The sequence below is a fragment of the Daucus carota genome, chromosome 2, assembly GCF_001625215.2.
Source record: "Daucus carota subsp. sativus chromosome 2, DH1 v3.0, whole genome shotgun sequence".
NCBI lineage: Eukaryota > Viridiplantae > Streptophyta > Magnoliopsida > Apiales > Apiaceae > Daucus > Daucus carota.
Window position 1 is genome coordinate 45,900,479 of NC_030382.2, and position 18,040 is coordinate 45,918,518.

At 32.5% G+C, this 18,040-nt stretch overlaps 2 protein-coding genes across 5 annotated transcripts; one reads left to right on the forward strand and one right to left on the reverse strand.

The window, feature by feature from the left end:
• Window positions 1-1,211: 1,211 nt before the first annotated feature.
• On the forward strand, window positions 1,212-7,855 carry LOC108206071 (putative glucose-6-phosphate 1-epimerase). The gene is made up of 8 exons (XM_017376252.2): window positions 1,212-2,184; window positions 2,315-2,389; window positions 3,738-3,791; window positions 3,878-4,041; window positions 4,589-4,723; window positions 5,577-5,679; window positions 6,140-6,239; window positions 7,337-7,855. Exons 1-8 carry the CDS (start codon window positions 2,077-2,079, stop codon window positions 7,543-7,545), a joined length of 948 nt encoding a protein of 315 aa, XP_017231741.1. The 5' UTR covers window positions 1,212-2,076; the 3' UTR covers window positions 7,546-7,855.
• Window positions 7,856-10,276: 2,421 nt separating this feature from the next.
• Window positions 10,277-16,361, reverse strand: LOC108207645 (exosome complex component RRP41 homolog). 4 transcript variants are annotated; one of them, XM_064087801.1, is made up of 13 exons: window positions 16,232-16,361; window positions 16,071-16,126; window positions 15,810-15,856; window positions 15,660-15,720; window positions 14,716-14,754; window positions 14,553-14,620; window positions 13,818-13,896; window positions 13,387-13,423; window positions 13,084-13,200; window positions 12,910-12,995; window positions 11,013-11,102; window positions 10,840-10,896; window positions 10,277-10,509 (listed from the first exon to the last, which is right to left on the reverse strand). In XM_064087801.1, exons 2-12 carry the CDS (start codon window positions 16,122-16,124, stop codon window positions 10,849-10,851), a joined length of 726 nt encoding a protein of 241 aa, XP_063943871.1. In that variant the 5' UTR covers window positions 16,125-16,126; window positions 16,232-16,361; the 3' UTR covers window positions 10,277-10,509; window positions 10,840-10,848. The 4 variants fall into 4 exon arrangements, with proteins under 4 accessions (XP_063943871.1, XP_063943873.1, XP_063943870.1 ...); XM_064087803.1 differs by having other exon boundaries at window positions 16,071-16,133; window positions 16,232-16,355; XM_064087800.1 differs by lacking the exon at window positions 10,277-10,509 and having other exon boundaries at window positions 10,571-10,896.
• Between the last annotated feature and the right edge of the window lie 1,679 nt (window positions 16,362-18,040).

Genomic DNA, 18,040 nt, shown 5'->3' on the forward strand with positions numbered 1-18,040 from the left:
TTAATCTTCAAGGATTTTCATGAAATCCACTTTAATCTTTAAAGATTTTCATGAAATCCAAGTTTTACCAAAAACAAGTAAGACCGCTGGAACCAGATTATACATTCAGCAATCGATCGCTATACATATAAGATTGAATTATCTGAGAAAAATGAAACTGAGCATGGAAAGATTTATAGCAGCGTCCAGATGCATACGACTTCATTTACTCCTAATCTTAATCAGTTCAAGTGCAAGAGCAGTGTAATTTTTTTGTTTCAATCAATTATATGATGATTCGTTGTGGGATTACAAATTCGCTCTGTCATCGATGATAAAGATAAATATTACTAGTCATTTTCATTATTCTCTTCTTCAGCTTACATAGTATCAAAAATCATGATATATTCTGCATATATTGTGCAGTATTTTTCAGGACACATGAGTATTTTGAAGTGTGAATGAATGTATTTATCTTAGTTATAATTTTGTTGTTTATAATCATAAAAAAAATATTGTTGAAATCTAACCGTTAAAATTAAAGATAGAAATAACATATTTTTTTAAAATAAATATCTTTTCAGCTGACCATTAATCTTTATATTGTTTTCATTAATCATTTTAGTTATCTTCTTCATAATTATAACTTTATGACAATATTAACATAACCAAACAGTTAAAAAACCTCCTATCATTGCTTTAAATATTTTAATACATTATAAATCCATACGACTCATAAATTTAAAATCATATTAACCCAACTAAAATATTTAACAAAACTAATCTCTTTCAAAATAACATAATTTATCATTTTGGACCAATATCATCAGGATACAATATTATTAAGCTCAAGGATATAAAAAAATTGAAAGTTTAAATCACATCATTAACACATCAATGCAAATTAGAACCTAGAGAACTGAAGTTAAAAGTGAAGTAAATTTAGAAGTATTCGACAAATCATGCACACACACAACTGTGACAGCCAGACAAGAACTACACAAGTGTTAGAGACCTGAGAAGCAGATGATGTCCACCGTACTTATGTTTTGATTTCCCCTAATTTTAAGTCTTGAAAGAATTTAATTAAACTCACAAGTTTCAACTGCTTCTCATATGCAGATCCTTGTGCTCACGTCTTTCTATTTTATCAACGAAGCAGCTTCTCTTTCATTCAAATATGAAGAAATCCTCTTGTTATTTTGCCTCTGCTTAACCCATTATAGGTACTTGACAATAATATGGAATGTTTATTTTGGGATTTGGCTTCTAAATTTCGAATATTTCCCTCTTTGCTACATTTGATGTTTAACTAATTATTCTGATTTATTGTCACAATGCTCACTTTCTTGTTTTTGTCTTCCCACAAGTGGGTTTTGTTTGAAGTTTAGTTTAGAGTGATAACAGGACTGAAACAAGTTTTGTCTGGGATTAGATTGAAATTTGAGTAATTGGGTGTTTAAAGTTTTGAGCTTTTTACTTTTTGGGTAAATGTAATATGAATATATTCAGATTAAGAATTTCTCTAGTGGGGATTATCATTTTTAGAAATGTCTTCTGGAAGTGTAGGATTGAGGTCCATTAGTTTTTCCCCCAGTTTCCAATTTTATTATAATTGTCATTATCTGGTAAAATGTGATAGAGGGTGAGAGTTGAGTTTTCGGGGCAGGAGGGGGGAACTTAAGCGTGCAATATGTTTTACTTCCGGGTATTCTGTAATATAGGTGTAATAAATGAGAGTGCTTACAGCTACTCGTGCATATTAATTAAAGAATACCTTGGATTAAATAGACCAGGGTGAGCGCATGGTTTTGAGAGGTAGTTTTGGATCATATAGACTATGATGAGAATGTGGTATCAATCGGTAGTATATATCTATCTGATTTGATAAATTACATTTAAGAATATCGACGCATGAGATATACATAAAGAGTCTGAGCTGGTAACTTTACCAACGACACTTGTCACGTTTATAAACTGGTGTCGGCATTTGACATGCCTGGTAAAGTAGATTTTTAGGGCTTTTAGAGACTTCGAGGCAAACTTTTTCCATATAGAGTGGTTAACAGAGAAAACTCAGCTATTGTTTTTCAAAAAATGGTGCATTCTAAAACAGATTGGGAGTGCAAATCTACCTATAAAGTTAGTACGAATTCACATGGAATTAATCTGGTTGCGTTAAGCAACGAAGGAGGATCAACACAGGTTATATTCTTTTGTTCATACTTTTATCTAATTAGATTTATTTATGTGACAAATTCAGTAATTCGAATGTAGGATCTTTCTTCGCTGATCATTAAATGGTTATAAAATCAGTATCTGTTGTCAATCTCAGGTTACTGTAGAAAGAGGACATGTCACTTCATGGCGGAACAAACAAGGGGACGAACTCCTTTTCACCAGTACAAAGGTCTGAATTACTAACTTTGTTTAGTGTTTCCAGTAATCTATTTAACGAAAGGGTGTATCATCTAAACTTCAAAAATTAGTGTAATTTCCATCGATTTTGCTTGATTCATTTATGTATTTTATTGTATGTATGTTAAGTACCAGCCATTGCAAAAAACTGTTTGTCCTTTACACAAATTCCTAAACTCTATGAATTAAAATGGCTTTCTTTATGGAACGCTGGAGCATGATGATTTGCCACATGATTACATAGCTTGGCCGAGTTCCCTGACTGATGAGAATTATATATATAACATTTACTTAATTTGGCGGTGAAGTCTAGATTTTGTTTGGAAGGCAAATTTATTAAAAAGAATGGAATGCATAGTAAGTTGTATGCGGAGGAATCTGCATTTATGTGATATTTATGATTTATTCCTTTCTGCACAATCAATTTTTGTGTTACATTAGGATAATAACATTTATTCAATTTTCAATTATGCAGTGAAGTAGAACCCATAACTCTAATTAGATGTAATCACACAACAGGTTAATACGTATAGATGTTTAGTGAAGCTAGCAGGCGGACAGTTTACAATTTAACAAGTAAGGTCATATATCTCTGTGGAGTTTGAAGCTTATGTCATCATATATATGTAGGGTTGCTGGAGAAGTCCGACAATATTTTTTTGTTAAACTGAATATAGTGACCTTTTGGAAGTGAGATATCATGTATGTTCATTTCAACAGAAGTGGAGATGTGGAACTGAGGAAAAATGGCGAAAGAAAAATTAGCCTCCTATTAGAAATGTTGAAAAAAACAACACAATTATGTATCTCAGACAAACATTACTTCTGCCTCTTGTGTGCCTATGGCATTGAAATGTATAATCCGTAGACTTTCTAGCCCTACTTCTGCGCCTCTTGCTTACCACTGCCATATTACTGTATAGCATTTAGACTATCTTGCACTACGTCTGCCTTTTATGTGTCACTGTCATTGCCGTGTATGATATGTACTGAGTAGACCTTCTTGCTGTTAGTTACAATATGTGTACTTTATTAGGATGTAGCTGTAAGTTCTTTTCTCTCTCTTGCTGTTGAGGTGCCTTTAAAATATATCTGTAATTGCCTCATGACAGAAATTTCAATAAGAAATAATATCTTGGATTTTGGTGCTGGTTACATCAAATAATGACCAGAACGCCTACTTTAGAAACTAGAAAACTAAAGGGCGGAGAACAGTTGTAAGCTTAAAATGTGGCTGATGTATATGTTGACTGAGTAATAGAGTCATACAAGTTATGCTGCTTACTATACTAGGTGTAATTTTATATATACCTGAACATATGTATTTTTGTTTTCTGAAGATCCCTAGGCCCCCTAGTGCAGCGCGAGGAGGCATCCCTGTTTGTTTTCCCCAGGTATATTGGTATACTTATTATTGTTATAAATGGTGTGGTCATGTTATTTGAAATTATTGTAGATGCATTTCTTACACTTTCTGTAGTTTGGCCCCTCGGCTTCTCTTGAAGCAAACGGTCAGGCAAGGAATGAAGGCTGGAAAATTGACAATGACCCTCCCCCCCTAATACATAAGTATTGCCGGGGAAAATCTTACGTTGACTTGCTACGTAAGCCTTCCAAGGAAGAGCTCAGAAGATGGCCTCATAGGTTAGCTTTAGATGTATTTTCCCTACTAATTTACATAGTAGAAGCATATCTTAGTTAGGCCAGACTTGTGGTATGGAGTTCTTTTCGAAATACGTATATGGACCCCCCAAAAAAATCTGTACTATTTGCAAATGTTTTCAATTTTTTTTTCCCATATACATTGTGTTTTCTCACAAAAAATACAGCTTCAACCGTTGTTTTTTATAAATCGAATTGATAAAACTGCAAAGAAGAAAATATATGTTACATGTTCCGATATGGTTTTGCTGTTTAATTTCATGGAGACTTCATTATGTTTTATAGGTTTGAGATGATACGAACCTCTTACAGAAACATTTTGTACATAGTGAAATTGGTGTATTACTTCTTTTATAAGTATGCGTTTATATGTTTTTACATCTGAAATCATTTTTGTGGGTAGCGAAACAGCAGGACAGTAAAAAACAAAAAAGAGTTTCTTTTCTAAATGCATGTTGGTGATTATTAGCAATCTACATATATTAATATGATGTTTTCTGATATAGCTTCCTTTCTTCGTCTTCCTTAGTTATGAGTTTCGACTCAGGGTTTTGCTTGCATATGACGGGAATCTTAACATGATATCGCGCATCAGGAACATTGACAGCAAGCCATTTAGTTTCTCATTTGGATACCATACATATTTGTCTGTTTCAGATATAAGGTACAAAACTGAATTTCTGAATACAGATACTCTGTTATTGGTTGTCATGTGCTGTAGCATGAATCATCTTGTTTCTGTAGATGTGATAAAAAGTGAAACCAGGACTGTGGAAACAGTACTTGGCTAAGTTGGCAGTGTCATTTAAGTACATATAAAAACCTTTGCTAATGTAGATAGATTTATGTTTTTCCATTCCGTGGATGGCATTTCTTAATTTTCTGCAATCTACCAGACTTGTGCCAAGTAAACCACCTCCCTATCAGCTTATAAGAGAATATATAACTTGAAAGTAAAAGAGGCTTATGCTACTTAGCAACAAAAGGAAAGGGAGAGGCTTATGCTACTTCGGGAAAAAAAAAGGAGGCTTATGCTAAATTCTGCTTTAATATTCTTATAAAAGCATATCAATTGTTTTGAGTAGGTGACAAAATGATAAGTATTTAGGCCATTATCAACACAATCTGAGAGAGAAATGATCAAAATGGCACATCTTTACATGTCTAATAGTTGAAAAACATCTGCATGTGCTATGAGTTACATGAGTAACACTTGCAAATAAATGTATTTTTTGCACAAAAAAAAATACTAAAAAATGTGTTCCAGTAATAACACAGTTTTTAATAGTGTGGCGCGGGTGCTAAAATGGGCCACCTTGTCAGATGTGCAGTTTAGACACTTGCCCCCATATTTGGTAATATTTTAATCATTTTCCCATTATGATAAAGGGGAAAGAATGCAGACCTTGCACTTCTTGTTGGTTGATTCTCTTTTTTGGTACTGTATATTCTTTCCAGACAGAAATATATGCTATTCAGCTCTCCCAGACTGACCAAAATTGTCATGTGATTTGCAGTGAAGTCAGGATAGAAGGTCTGGAAACATTGGATTATTTAGACAACCTGTCTGACAGAAAACGCTTTACTGAACATGGAGATGCAATAACTTTTGAATCTGAGGTATATGGTCTTATATGTGGGCTCATGGGTTCCTCAATTTGCACAGCAAAATGAACATCAGCTGTCCTCATCTCCTGTTTCATGACATCTTTTTCAACATAAGGAAATATAAAAATTAATTTTGAACAACTATATGATTAGTGGAGGAAATTATGTGCAGTATAAACATCCCCTTAAAATGTATCTCAACTGTCAGATTGAAATCTCTAAGGTAGATATAACGTGTGTGTGTGTGTGTGTGTCTGTCTATATATATATATGTATGTATGTATGTATATGCAGGTGTCTCTTATAGCTCAAACTAAGATCTTACTTGCCAGCATCTAAAAGTTTTGAGTTTGACTAACTTAAGGTCGCAAAGATTATTGTTTCTTTTACACTTTGAGTTGTATTTGTAGTTTCACCTGTTAAATTTATACTATAACTCATTAATGTAAGCAACACGAGTAAATATATGCAGGTGGATCGTGCTTATCTTTGTACACCAAGTTGCATTGCAGTTGTTGACCATGGAAAGAAGAGAACGGTTGTAATAAAAAAAGAAGGGTTACCGGATGCTGGTAAGATTTTTAAGCCCCATTCTGTTGGGAAATAAAAAAACTAAAAATATGCATTCAAATAACTGCAATCTTATGTAGATTGTAATGCAAGGAATATCATATACAGGCTATATAACATACAAATAAGAATTAGCAAAAAAAACATATAACTAAGATTATTGCCACAGTAGCCTAATGAGTTATGACTTTTTCTTAAAAGAGTTACATAATAATATACTTCAAGATTTCAGTTGCAATTTTGAATCAAATATCAACACCCCATATTGATTTAAAGTTGTACATATGTTTAGAATGTCCTTTCCATTTTCCTCCTTTTTGTAGTCGATAATTTTTTATGAACCTCTTCAGTTTATGTGATGCACATCCCATTTGGCCTTTTTTTACCGCCTCCAGATTCTCATCTGTTGATGCACTTCTCACCAACATCTACTCTCTGGATTTATTGTAAAACTTTTCAATGCTTCTCTTCATGGGGCACTTGTCACCCACAATTTTAAAACAAAGTATCTTTGATGGCCACTTGTACCGTGATCCACAATGTCAAGAAGTGGAATGCCGTATTATTTAGGTTTCATGTAGAACAAATAAACAAGATTACTGCCACAACTAGCCTTTTTAGTTATATATCTTTCCTAAGTATAAGGCAACAATTGAATAGAATACATATACTTGAAGATTTCAGTTGCAACTTGAATCTATGACTATTAAAAATGACAACATATTAAGGACGCCCTTCCAAGTAGTATGTATCTGACTTTTATGTGTATACATATGAACAAGAGCTATAACCATCTTGCTTTGAATTAGATGCAGAGTGCACTAATGTGGCACGGATTTCCACCGAAATTGTAGTTTTTCTTTTATCATATTTATTTTCAATATTGTGTCAATTCTAGTATAATTGTGAGTCTGTGACCACTGCAGAATTAAGCCTAGAAATTATAGCCTACCAACACATTCTGCTTGTCTTGGCAACAAAATCTGAACTAGGTTATTATGGGATACTGAATGTCCTGTATATTGTTGCCCATCCTGTGCATGAATTCACATAAGTTTGAAACATTTTAATTTTTACAATCCTTTCTCTTTTTATGTAGTTGTGTGGAATCCATGGGAGCGGAAATCAAAAACCATGGCAGATTTTGGCAAGGTGGATTACAGGAAGATGGTATGTGTGGATGGAGCTGTGATTGAGAGACCTATTGCTTTGAAGCCCGGAGAAGAATGGACTGGCTGTTTAGAGCTTGAACATGTGCCTTCAAGCTTTTGTAGTGATAAATATGATTCCCGTTTGAAGCACTTCTAGGCTATGTCATTGCAGCAGCGAGCAAAGTCCCATTCTGTTCCCCGCTGCCAGAGTCATAGCTAATTTTATCCTTGCCTTTTGTGTTGTATGTTTTCCTTCCTTGCAGATATATAGAAATGTTGTTCGCGCTTTGATCCGGGCTTTAACAGATCTCGAGAGAACTCCTTGTTTCCAGTTTCAGTCCCCGTTTCGGATTGAGATCAGTTAACGACAGCCTGTGTTCTAATTTCTGCTTTCGTTTTTTATTCGTATAAAAACTGGTCTATTTGTGGTACTAGTGCATGTTAACATGGAACACCACTACATCTCATTTCTTCGACGCTATTTTGAACCGGTGTAGTTACAAAAGCGTCTATGGCTTTTGGTTATAGTTTCTTAATACTAGATTCCAAAATACTTAAGAAATCCAGCTAGTACTTTTTAAATTGAAAATTTTCTTATTCTATAATCTATTCAGAGCTGATTTATGTAAGGGGAATTATCTTGTATACTGTTTTTTCAATCTTATTTTCAAAAATACTATCTTCTCCAATCTTATTTTCAAAAGTACTACCTTCTCTAAAATATTTTCAAAAATACTACCTTTTTGAAAATATTTTCCAAAAATACGGTGGTTGCATATGCAACCATATATACAACTCCAAATCCTGATTTCCAGTTTCAGTTTTCAAATGTCATTTTCGATCTCATATTTGGAATCCATATATATATATATATATATATATATATATATATATATATAGAGAGAGAGAGAGAGAGAGAGAGAGAGGATCAAATAAAATTTTTTTTAAGTTACAAACTTACAAACTTTTTTTTATTCTCCCATCGTGTTAATCCTTAGTTATAGAAAGTATCCATGTTGAAATTTTTTCAAAAAACATCACAATTTTTAAAAATAACGCATAAATAAATCGTATTTTCAACACATTTATAACTGAGGTTCAACATCGGGTGTAGAACACTAATTATCATTGTGTTGAATATATTTATAAAGATGCTTAAACTGAGTTTGGGTAGGGTTTATAAACATAAATATTAGTTATATAATACGTTTAACTTAGTTCTTACATTGAAAAATTAGTTTATGTACTTCTCCAACACAATTTTAATCGATGTTCAACAAAATATGTAAAAAAAAATGTTGAACTCAAATTACATATGTGTTGAACGCATAAAGTTTGTAAGTTTGTACCAGAACCCACCCCTATATATACTCCCTCCGTCCCAATGAATTATATACATTGGGATCGGACACGGAGACCAAGAAAAAGTGTAAGAAATGAGTAAAGTTAGGTGGAAAGTGGGTAAAGTGGTGGGACCCACATATTTTTTAATAATAGATTTGTGATAGTGGAGTAAAGTAGTGGGTGTAATAGTGTTTTTATTATTATAAAATGGAGATAGTGGGAGGATATAGTGGGTGTAGTAGTGTTTTATATTATAAAAAGTTGCTATTTTGGGAATGTATAGAAATGATGGGACATCCCAAAAAGGAAACTGTATAGAATTGATTGGGACGGAGGAGTATATATATATATATATATATCGAAAATGACATTTGAAAACTGGAACTCGAAATCAGGAATTCAGTTGCATATATGGTTGCATATGGTTGTATTCAGTTGCATATGGTTGCATTTAGTTGATTCTATTGCAATCTAATGGCCCCGCCAGGGGCACACCATACATCAGTTGCAACTTACAGTTTTCAGTTGCATTTAGTTGCATATGTGGTTGCATTTAGTTGCATATGAGGTTGCATTCAGTTCATTCTATTGCAATCTAATAGCCCCGTCAGGGACACCCATACTTCAGTTGGAACTTACAGTTTTCAGTTGCATTTAGTTGCATATGAGGTTGCGTGCAACCTCATATGCAACGAAAAACTGTAAGTTGCAACTGATGTATGGGTGCCCCTGGCGGGGCCATTAGATTACAATAGAATCAACTGAATACAACCTCATATGCAACCATATATGCAACTGAATTCCTGATTTCAAGTTCCAGTTTTCAAATTTCATTTTCGACCTCATCTTCGGATATATATATATATATATATATATATATATATATATATATATATATCGATTCCAAAGATGAGGTTGAAAATGACATTTGAAATCTGAAACTTGAAATCAGGATTTGTAGTTGCATATATGATTGCGTATGCAACCACATTATTTTTGAAAATATTTTAAAGAAGGTAGTATTTTTGAAAAATAAGATTAGATAAGGTAGTATTTTTGAAAATAAAATTGAAAACGTGGTTATGAGCAGAACCACACCTGCGCAATTAAAGTTAGTTTGGCTTCAGATGGATAACCATCTCTTGTAAATGACTTTTGATCGACTTTTTTTTTTTTTTTTTTTTTAAATTTTACCAAGTTCCAATCACTTATTAAACCTTGCAGGCTTATATAAAATCATTTTATTGCTAAGGATCATGTTATTTCTTTAAAGTTCAGCATGAAGCTGTGTAATGTACCAGTATATGTCTGTCCACCAAAGGTGAATTGCCTCCCTAGTCTCTCAACTACACCGAGAAAATGAATTAATCAACTATAAGATTTCCGTAAATCAAATGTTGAAGTATTCAGGAAGAATATATTCATCTCAACTGAACTATATAGCCATCATGTACAAGTTCCACGCACTTAATTAGATTCATAACAAAACTCTGATACCTACCCCCCCCCCCCCCCCAAAAAAAAAAAAAAAACCAACACAGGAGGCAGAAACGAACTCTATCCTTCAAAAATTGATTTTCACAATAGTACAGTTCTACTTAACAATGTTACTCACACCATTAATGTAAATTTAAAACAAACATTCAGAAATTAAAAATTCCATTCAGGTAAAAAGGCTTTCGTAGAGTTCCCCATGGTGTAGCAATGTCTGACAATAGCTTGTGGAAAGCATACTGCAATTTATATGATTCCAAAATTTCCCCATAAGAGCCAGACACTACAAAAATTGAGGAAGAATTGAGCTATATTAGCTACAAAACAGCTGGAACACTTAAAAGTACCTCAAACCAATTATGTTTTTCTTTCATAAATTTCACAAATTAAAACGCTGCAAATTCTGTAATAGTTGAGCTTTCAATTTGTTTGACATCCTTTAAAAGATATCTTTAGAGAATATGTTGGCGTTCATTTTATGAACAGCCAGAGTGAAAACAGTTAATATGGCATCAATACAACTATTGTAACCCCAACACATGACACACCCACACTGACAAACCCAATGAATAATTTGATATAACTGTAGCCAAATTCTTCAAGTTTCATTAACCTTATTATGCTATACACCATGGAATTTCTGTCGTTCCTTTGTCTTTTCTAGTAATACCTGCAAATTAGTAAGATAATTCTGATTAGACTCATATTAGGGGATAAGTTGGTGGTACTTGGCAAACATAAAATTAAGGATATCGCCACAACAAAATCAAGTAGAACTCAACTTACTTCACGAATATAATTTGCTACTGCCTTGCACCCTTCTGTTGCAAGTTGCATTACATTTTCGAAGATATCCATTGGCAACTTGGAATCCATCTGCATTAACGAATCATATTTTATTAATTGTCTAAATATATATAGACTGGCACTTGGATTTCAAAGCTGGAGTTTAAGGATAATGATAATGAAGAATCAACTTCATTTCTCTTTATTTTCCTAGCTTATGACCCAGATGCAAATTTCAATATGGAAAAGTACAAAGGCAGAAGAAATTGATTTGGATAAAGAAATAAATAAGTTAAGTACATATTATCCATTATCACTATCATCATCATCATTATTATTAAGGGATACAATGATTGTGATTGATTAGTAAACAATATAACAATATTCTAGATTATAAAAGTAAACAGATAAAAATACTTATCTACTTAACAAACTGTAATCATAATTATAATTATCAGAGTTAATGCAATGGAATGAGAAGTACACTGGAATAATCTACAGATTTATATATGTTTTTATCATTTTCTGCGGATATAGCTTCAACCCTTTGTTTTTGCCCTTGTTTCCACCCTTGCCCTACATCAGAATACCCCCAGTTTCATCTCCTCTTCGTTTATAGATGGTGAAAAAGAGCAACAAGAAAGCACATTTAGATAATAATTCTATATTATCTCAAGTTTTTACCATCTTCTCCCTTTTCTTCCCAAAAAAATAAACAAGTACAATTTATTACCCCTCTCAAAAGATAAGTAAGAAGAAGACTAATTATTAATACAGCAAACTTAATATAACCAGTAGACTCAAATCTTTTTTGCATAATATAATTTTTTTTCTAGTTAGACCATGTGTTGTTTAATATGTTTGATGCATACTTGTACCCAGTGTTCTAAAGCGCTTTTAGTTTTGCACTAATCGGGTGACTAAGTATTGAAGATTAAGCGGCCTATTAAGCGGATTAAGCAGTTTGACTGCTAATTTATTAATTTAAAATATTAATCTATTATAATATGACTATAATAATAATAAAATGTAAAAAAAATTATTTTGTAACATCAAGAACATTTTGATGTTTGATTCTTATTACTTAAAATTTACTTACTTTTATTTTTGCATACAGTAGTATTATGTTTAAAAAATAAAATATATATTCCACTTAATGACCCTCTCAAGTGTCCGCTTAATCTTCAACACTTCATCACCCGATTAGAACACTGCTTGTACTTAACATTGTGATCCTGAGTTGAAGAAAGAATAAAAAATAATGGAAAATTAGTTGTTTTCTTTTCACTCTGTCTTTCCAAATATGAAAAGAAAATTTCTGGGACATATATATAAGCGATTTCTTCCCAAATGTTTATGTTATTTCCTTTCCCTCAAAAAACATCACCGGGGAACATATAAATTAAATCTCTATCTTGTTTTCTTAAAAAAAAAAAAAATCTCTGCAGCACACTGCAAGTATTGAACTTAGGTTGATCACATGACCTTGTGAGGAGATAGTATATAGAACAACATGACCGCCCAACATGAGTATATGATAGAAGGACAATATATTGACAACTACAGATATCAGAAAGATACTCAACTGACTTCATTTCAAATCATGGTCATTTAAGTCTTATAGATTTGTTGATGATGGCCCCTCTATTTTCAAATAATTGACATTTCATTTCCTTCCACACGTTTTTATGAGCATTGATAGTTAAATATTTCTTTCTTTGAATAAAAATATTAAGCTTGTAATTTAATTCACAAGATGAAAATTTTTAGAAATATTAAATATTTTTAGCTATGGTCAATGTACTTAACATGTGTGCCAAAAAGTCAAACGTAAATTTTGAAAACAGAGGGCGTGTCGATAATGACATATTTGACAGAGAAAAGATCAGAAACGGACCTGCAGCAAAGTCACTTTGGTAGATTTAGGTAGAATTCCTACCGTCACATCAGGGCCACCAGCACTATCTTCTACATAATTTAGATCTGCATTTGAAACTGTCTTCAGTAATCCGCTAATATAATGTCATACATTAAATGAGTAATATATTAGAAAGGAAGTTTATAGCATTACCAAGAAGTGGGGTGCTATTAAGGTAGCCTGCACTGCATGATGTAACAAGATCATGCATCGGGATACCTGCATCTGCAAGGGCCAAAGTTGCAGCGTTTATGCATGCCGATCTCGTTCCTGGAAACATTTTGGATTTAAATGGATTAGTTCCAGAGTTAAAAATTGATTTCGTTACCAATTCAAATAATATTTGATTAATATAGTACTTTATAAGAGAATAAGGGATTGGGGACAGCACATATAACAGCAAAGAGGTTTACACCGCTAATTTTCTGGCCTTGTGACTATAGGTATCAACTTTACCTCCATCAGCTTGAAGAACTTGTACAAATATATCAATCTGCGAAACAAAATATAATGCTTTTAGAATTATTAATACAATTCACAATCATGTACAATATTATCTTATTGTAGAACCTGGTTGAAATCTCAATGAACCAAATGGCATTTACATGACACACAGGACAGTCAACTAAGAAAGGAACAAACCAACCTAAACAACAAACACTACCCCATACCTACAAGTCAGCTAAATATACATCTAAATTTACCAAATATACAACTAAGATTCATAAACTTAAACATACTTCATAGTACATTGTTAGTTTATTACATAATTCACTAAGAAGACAAACATGATTAACAACAATTACAAGTGGATTTCCCTTGTTTGTAATACAGTTGACTACAATGAGCTGTATTACACTAAACAGGCCTGTCAGTGGCATTACTACCTGCGAACGAGGCATTAGATGTGTCATTATACACGCTTCCATTGTCTGACGAATGACCAAAGAAATTTCTGTGGATCTCCTGTGTGGCAAAGGAATATTGTAAGGAAACAAAATGAAATCATCTATACTGTAAGGAGGTCTGACTATCACAAGTTAATCCATGAGTTAGTTTCTATGGAGTCCGCATTTAAGTTGGAGTATTAGAGTACCAATCATAACTTTTTAATTCAATCATAAATAATATCTTTGATTATTCAAATTTATATATGATTTATTATTTATAAGTAGTCTTAAACATAATTATCAATTAATCATTAACATCTTTAAACTTTTAACAATCATTAAGATCATTGTTCTGCTTGTGAGTTATTGTAGAACATAGTGTCCTCCGATTTATAAAAATAATTGTTCTACGCTTTGATTACAACGATTATGTTGTAAAACGTAATCTGCAGGTTGTCGGATATTAACAAATATTGTAGAACAAAAAAATTTAAAATTAAATGACAAGATTATATTTTATCCAATTTTGGACTACAATACTCCAATATTTTATGGACTCCAAAGAACTTGCCATACACACACACACACATATCTGTGTGTGTGTGTGTAATATATATATATATATATATATATATATATATATATATATATATAAGTTAAATTTTGTAACAGGACAACACTTTACAAGGAATAATATTAGATGAAATTAGTTTACATGTGAGAAGATCGAACCTGTCCCCTTTTGGTTTTCTCCTGCGGTCTCCAGTACTAAAATTGGCCATTGTATACTCGCACCGTACCTGGGAGAGAATGAAAAAAATTTGATCGTGAACAGAAAGATAGAGACCAAGTTATATATCCATCTGAATAGTATTACTATATTAGAGCTTCTTACCAGAGCCTGATCGTTCAGTTGCTGACTCCTGTTCTGGACCTGAATATATAAGATTGTGTAAGCATGGTTGTCATGTCAATAAGTCGAGTCGAGTCGATGGTTAGTAGGGTATAAGATACTGTATCTCATTCTTTAATATTCTAGACCCGCAATGACCCCCCCCCCCCCCCCCCCGGAACTCCCCCCCCCAAAAAAAAAAAGAAGAAGAAAAAAGAGGTTCACGCAGGTAAAATAACTAGAGGGGAATAATGACACTGTTCTTAATCAAACCGAACAAAGAAAATCATATTTAAATGCCATGTTCTTCCTTCTCAACCATATTACAACCCTCCTTCCCGCCCACCCGAAAGGCTCGGAATATTTTCTCATCTGAAGGTAAGACGGGACTTGGAAAAACATCCACTGACTTTCAAACCATATCCCGAGCCCCAACCTGTGCTAGCCCATATTTCATCACTCGGACTTGCATATCCAGTATTACAATAGTTTCAACTGGTGTCCAAGTCATCGAGGATTATCTCCGGTGCGAAAGATCCCTTACAACCCGAGGTAAATAGGCTTCCAAATATTAGGTGATTTATACTAATCTCTCTATCACATTATTCTATAAATTGCATAGTGTGTAACCACTACAACAAAAAAGACCGAAAGATACCCTTGTAAGGAGATGATTGGGGGACAAGTTCATTCCCAGAACACAACAGTTTCTAGCCTTCATCAAATTCTTAAAGCAGATAACAAATTTCCACTAGGTCCCTAGACATCATCAGAATTGAGGCAGTAAAGCTGGTAAAGATTCTATAACATTGTCTGCTACATCACTATGATTCAACAAACTCATAGTAGATCTACCACGACACGGATGTGTAAAGGAAAACACATAGCAATGTACATAACTGCAAATATTTAAGCATTAATGAAAACACATAAACAAAGAGGGCTACCTCTCTCGGACCATAAACTGCAGCAATCACTTTTGTGTTACCCATTTCAAAATAAGCAGAGCTGAAATTAAAAGCACGATCAATTCAATCAAAAACAACCAATAAAAACAAAAATTACAAGGCAAGTTAATTGAAAAGACAAAACAGTACCCATGAGCCTTGTCAACAGCACCAATTTTAGCTCGAAGCTGTCTCATCTGATACATAACGTACATATATAAAATATAATAAAGCATCATTGATATATAAATGTGAAGGGGGGAGGGGGGGGGAGGGGGGGGGAGGGAGTCGGGAGAGAGAGAGAGAGAGAGGGAGGGAGGGAGAGGGAGGGAGGGAGGGAGGGGGGAGAGGGAGGGAGGGAGGGGGGGAGAGAGAGAGAGAGAGAGAGGGAGGGAGGGAGGGAGGGGGTACCTCCATTGGACGGCGTCCATCCAAACGAAGACCTTCCGGGCTCACGAACTCCATTACTGTATACTAGCAAACACAACTTAATTTACAGCCCCAAAAAATAACTTTAAATATTTGGAGCAGAGAACATTGATAAATACGTAATAAAATTGCTAATGACTTACTGATTGATCTCAGAATTGTGACGGGAAGAATTCAAATTCTAGGGTTAGGGTTCTGTTAAACCTCTCGGCTGCCCAGAAGACACTCTGAACGGGTCCTGGCGCGTAATATAATAGAGTAGTATTTTCTTTTACTATTTATCTGGTTGTTTTTAATTAAATATATAATAAAATACAGGATTATTGCTCCATTAAGCGTGGGGCAGACATCGAAAAATTCTCCCCTGCTAGCATAGAAATTAGAAGGCACACTTCCTTCCTGCAACTTTATTTTAGAATGTTATCGATCGATTCGATTTTTAAAATCTGATTAATCTCTGATTAAATTTTTGATTTTTGATTTAATCAATTAATATTTTATAATGTTATCGATCGGTTCGATTTTTGAAATCTGATTAATTTTTATAAAGATATATAATAATTTATTAAAATTAAAATAATGAATCATTTGAAATATGTGCAATTATAGAATTTATGATATAGAGGAGATATATATTTATTAATAAATAGCCAATACAATAATAATTAGATATTAAATAATACTTTTCATATTAAAATAAATCCAACTAATAGTAAGGGAATTAGTTTTTATTATTTTAATCTACAATGTATTATACATATATAACTAGTTATAAAATATATTCTCATGTTTCAATAAATTTGAGTGATGTGTTGATTTAAGTGTGAATATTATGTATAAAATATATATATTTGTCTCATATATAAAATAATCTTATATAAACTGTGTAGTAAAATATGTGATACATGTGAAAAACAAGACAATATATAAAAAATTCTCTTTTCAACATCATTAAGCTACATTGAATTTTGCATAAGAAATTTAAGATAATTCATGTCTTGATTTTTGAAGATAAGGTTTAACATAAACAAGAATGCAGAACTTTAAATTTCTTAAGTGTCATTTTGAAAGTATAAATTTGTTATATGTTAGATATTAATGTGGAGTGTCGATAAGTTGAAAAAAATATAGTGTCAAACAACTGATTCATAGGTACGAAATCAACTTGTTTGCAATTCAAAATTTAGGATTGTTTAAAAGTTCGCCAATTTATTGAATTGATCGTGTAAATAAATTTTTGTTATTATAATATCAAGTGAAATTATATTTTTGTATAATTAGACAAGTGTTAAGTCTTCAAATATAGACTTGATTAGGACACAAGTACACATAAAATATAATATATATATATATATAACAGACATATATACAAAAAATGACGCATATATATAATGGACGAGATAAAAACCCTTGATTCTGATAAAAATATGCACAGAAATCGATTAACTGAAAGATGATAAGTATATATAAATTAGTACCGACACAAATTTGACTTTTTATAAATACCTTCATATCATCATAAATCTAAAATAAATAATGTTACATTATTACGAAATCCTTTTAACAAAAAAAATAAAATTTATATATCACGTACCATACACATATATCAGTAAAAACTAAAAAGAATCATAAATTTATTAAAATACAAACTAATGGTATAGGACTAATGAGTTAAGTTCTATGGAGTACAAAAAAAATTGGAGTATTGGAGTACAAAATTTGATAAAATGTAATCTAGTCATCTAAATTTCAATTTTTTTTTGTCCAATAATATTTGTAAATATTTGACAACCTGCCCATTATGTTCTGGAACATAAACATCGTGATCAAATGGTAGAATAATTACTTTTATAAATCATAGGACTCTATGTTCTACAATATAACTAATAAGCAGAACAATAATCTTAATAATTGTTAAAGTTAAAAGATATTAATGATTAATTGACAATTAT

Excerpts from the sequence above, each read along its gene's own strand:
- LOC108206071 (XM_017376252.2), top strand. The coding sequence starts at position 2,077 with ATGGTGCATTCTAAAACAGATTGGGAGTGCAAATCTACCTATAAAGTT. Across the intron at positions 2,185-2,314 it reads ACGAAGGAGGATCAACACAG|GTTACTGTAGAAAGAGGACA; the intron begins GTTATATTCTTT and ends TGTCAATCTCAG. Across the intron at positions 4,042-4,588 it reads CTCAGAAGATGGCCTCATAG|TTATGAGTTTCGACTCAGGG; the intron begins GTTAGCTTTAGA and ends CGTCTTCCTTAG.
- LOC108207645 (XM_064087801.1), bottom strand. The coding sequence starts at position 16,124 with ATGGAGTTCGTGAGCCCGGAAGGTCTTCGTTTGGATGGACGCCGTCCA. Across the intron at positions 14,755-15,659 it reads CAGTTTATGGTCCGAGAGAG|GTCCAGAACAGGAGTCAGCA; the intron begins GTAGCCCTCTTT and ends TTATATATTCAG. Across the intron at positions 13,424-13,817 it reads ATCTAATGCCTCGTTCGCAG|ATTGATATATTTGTACAAGT; the intron begins GTAGTAATGCCA and ends TTTGTTTCGCAG.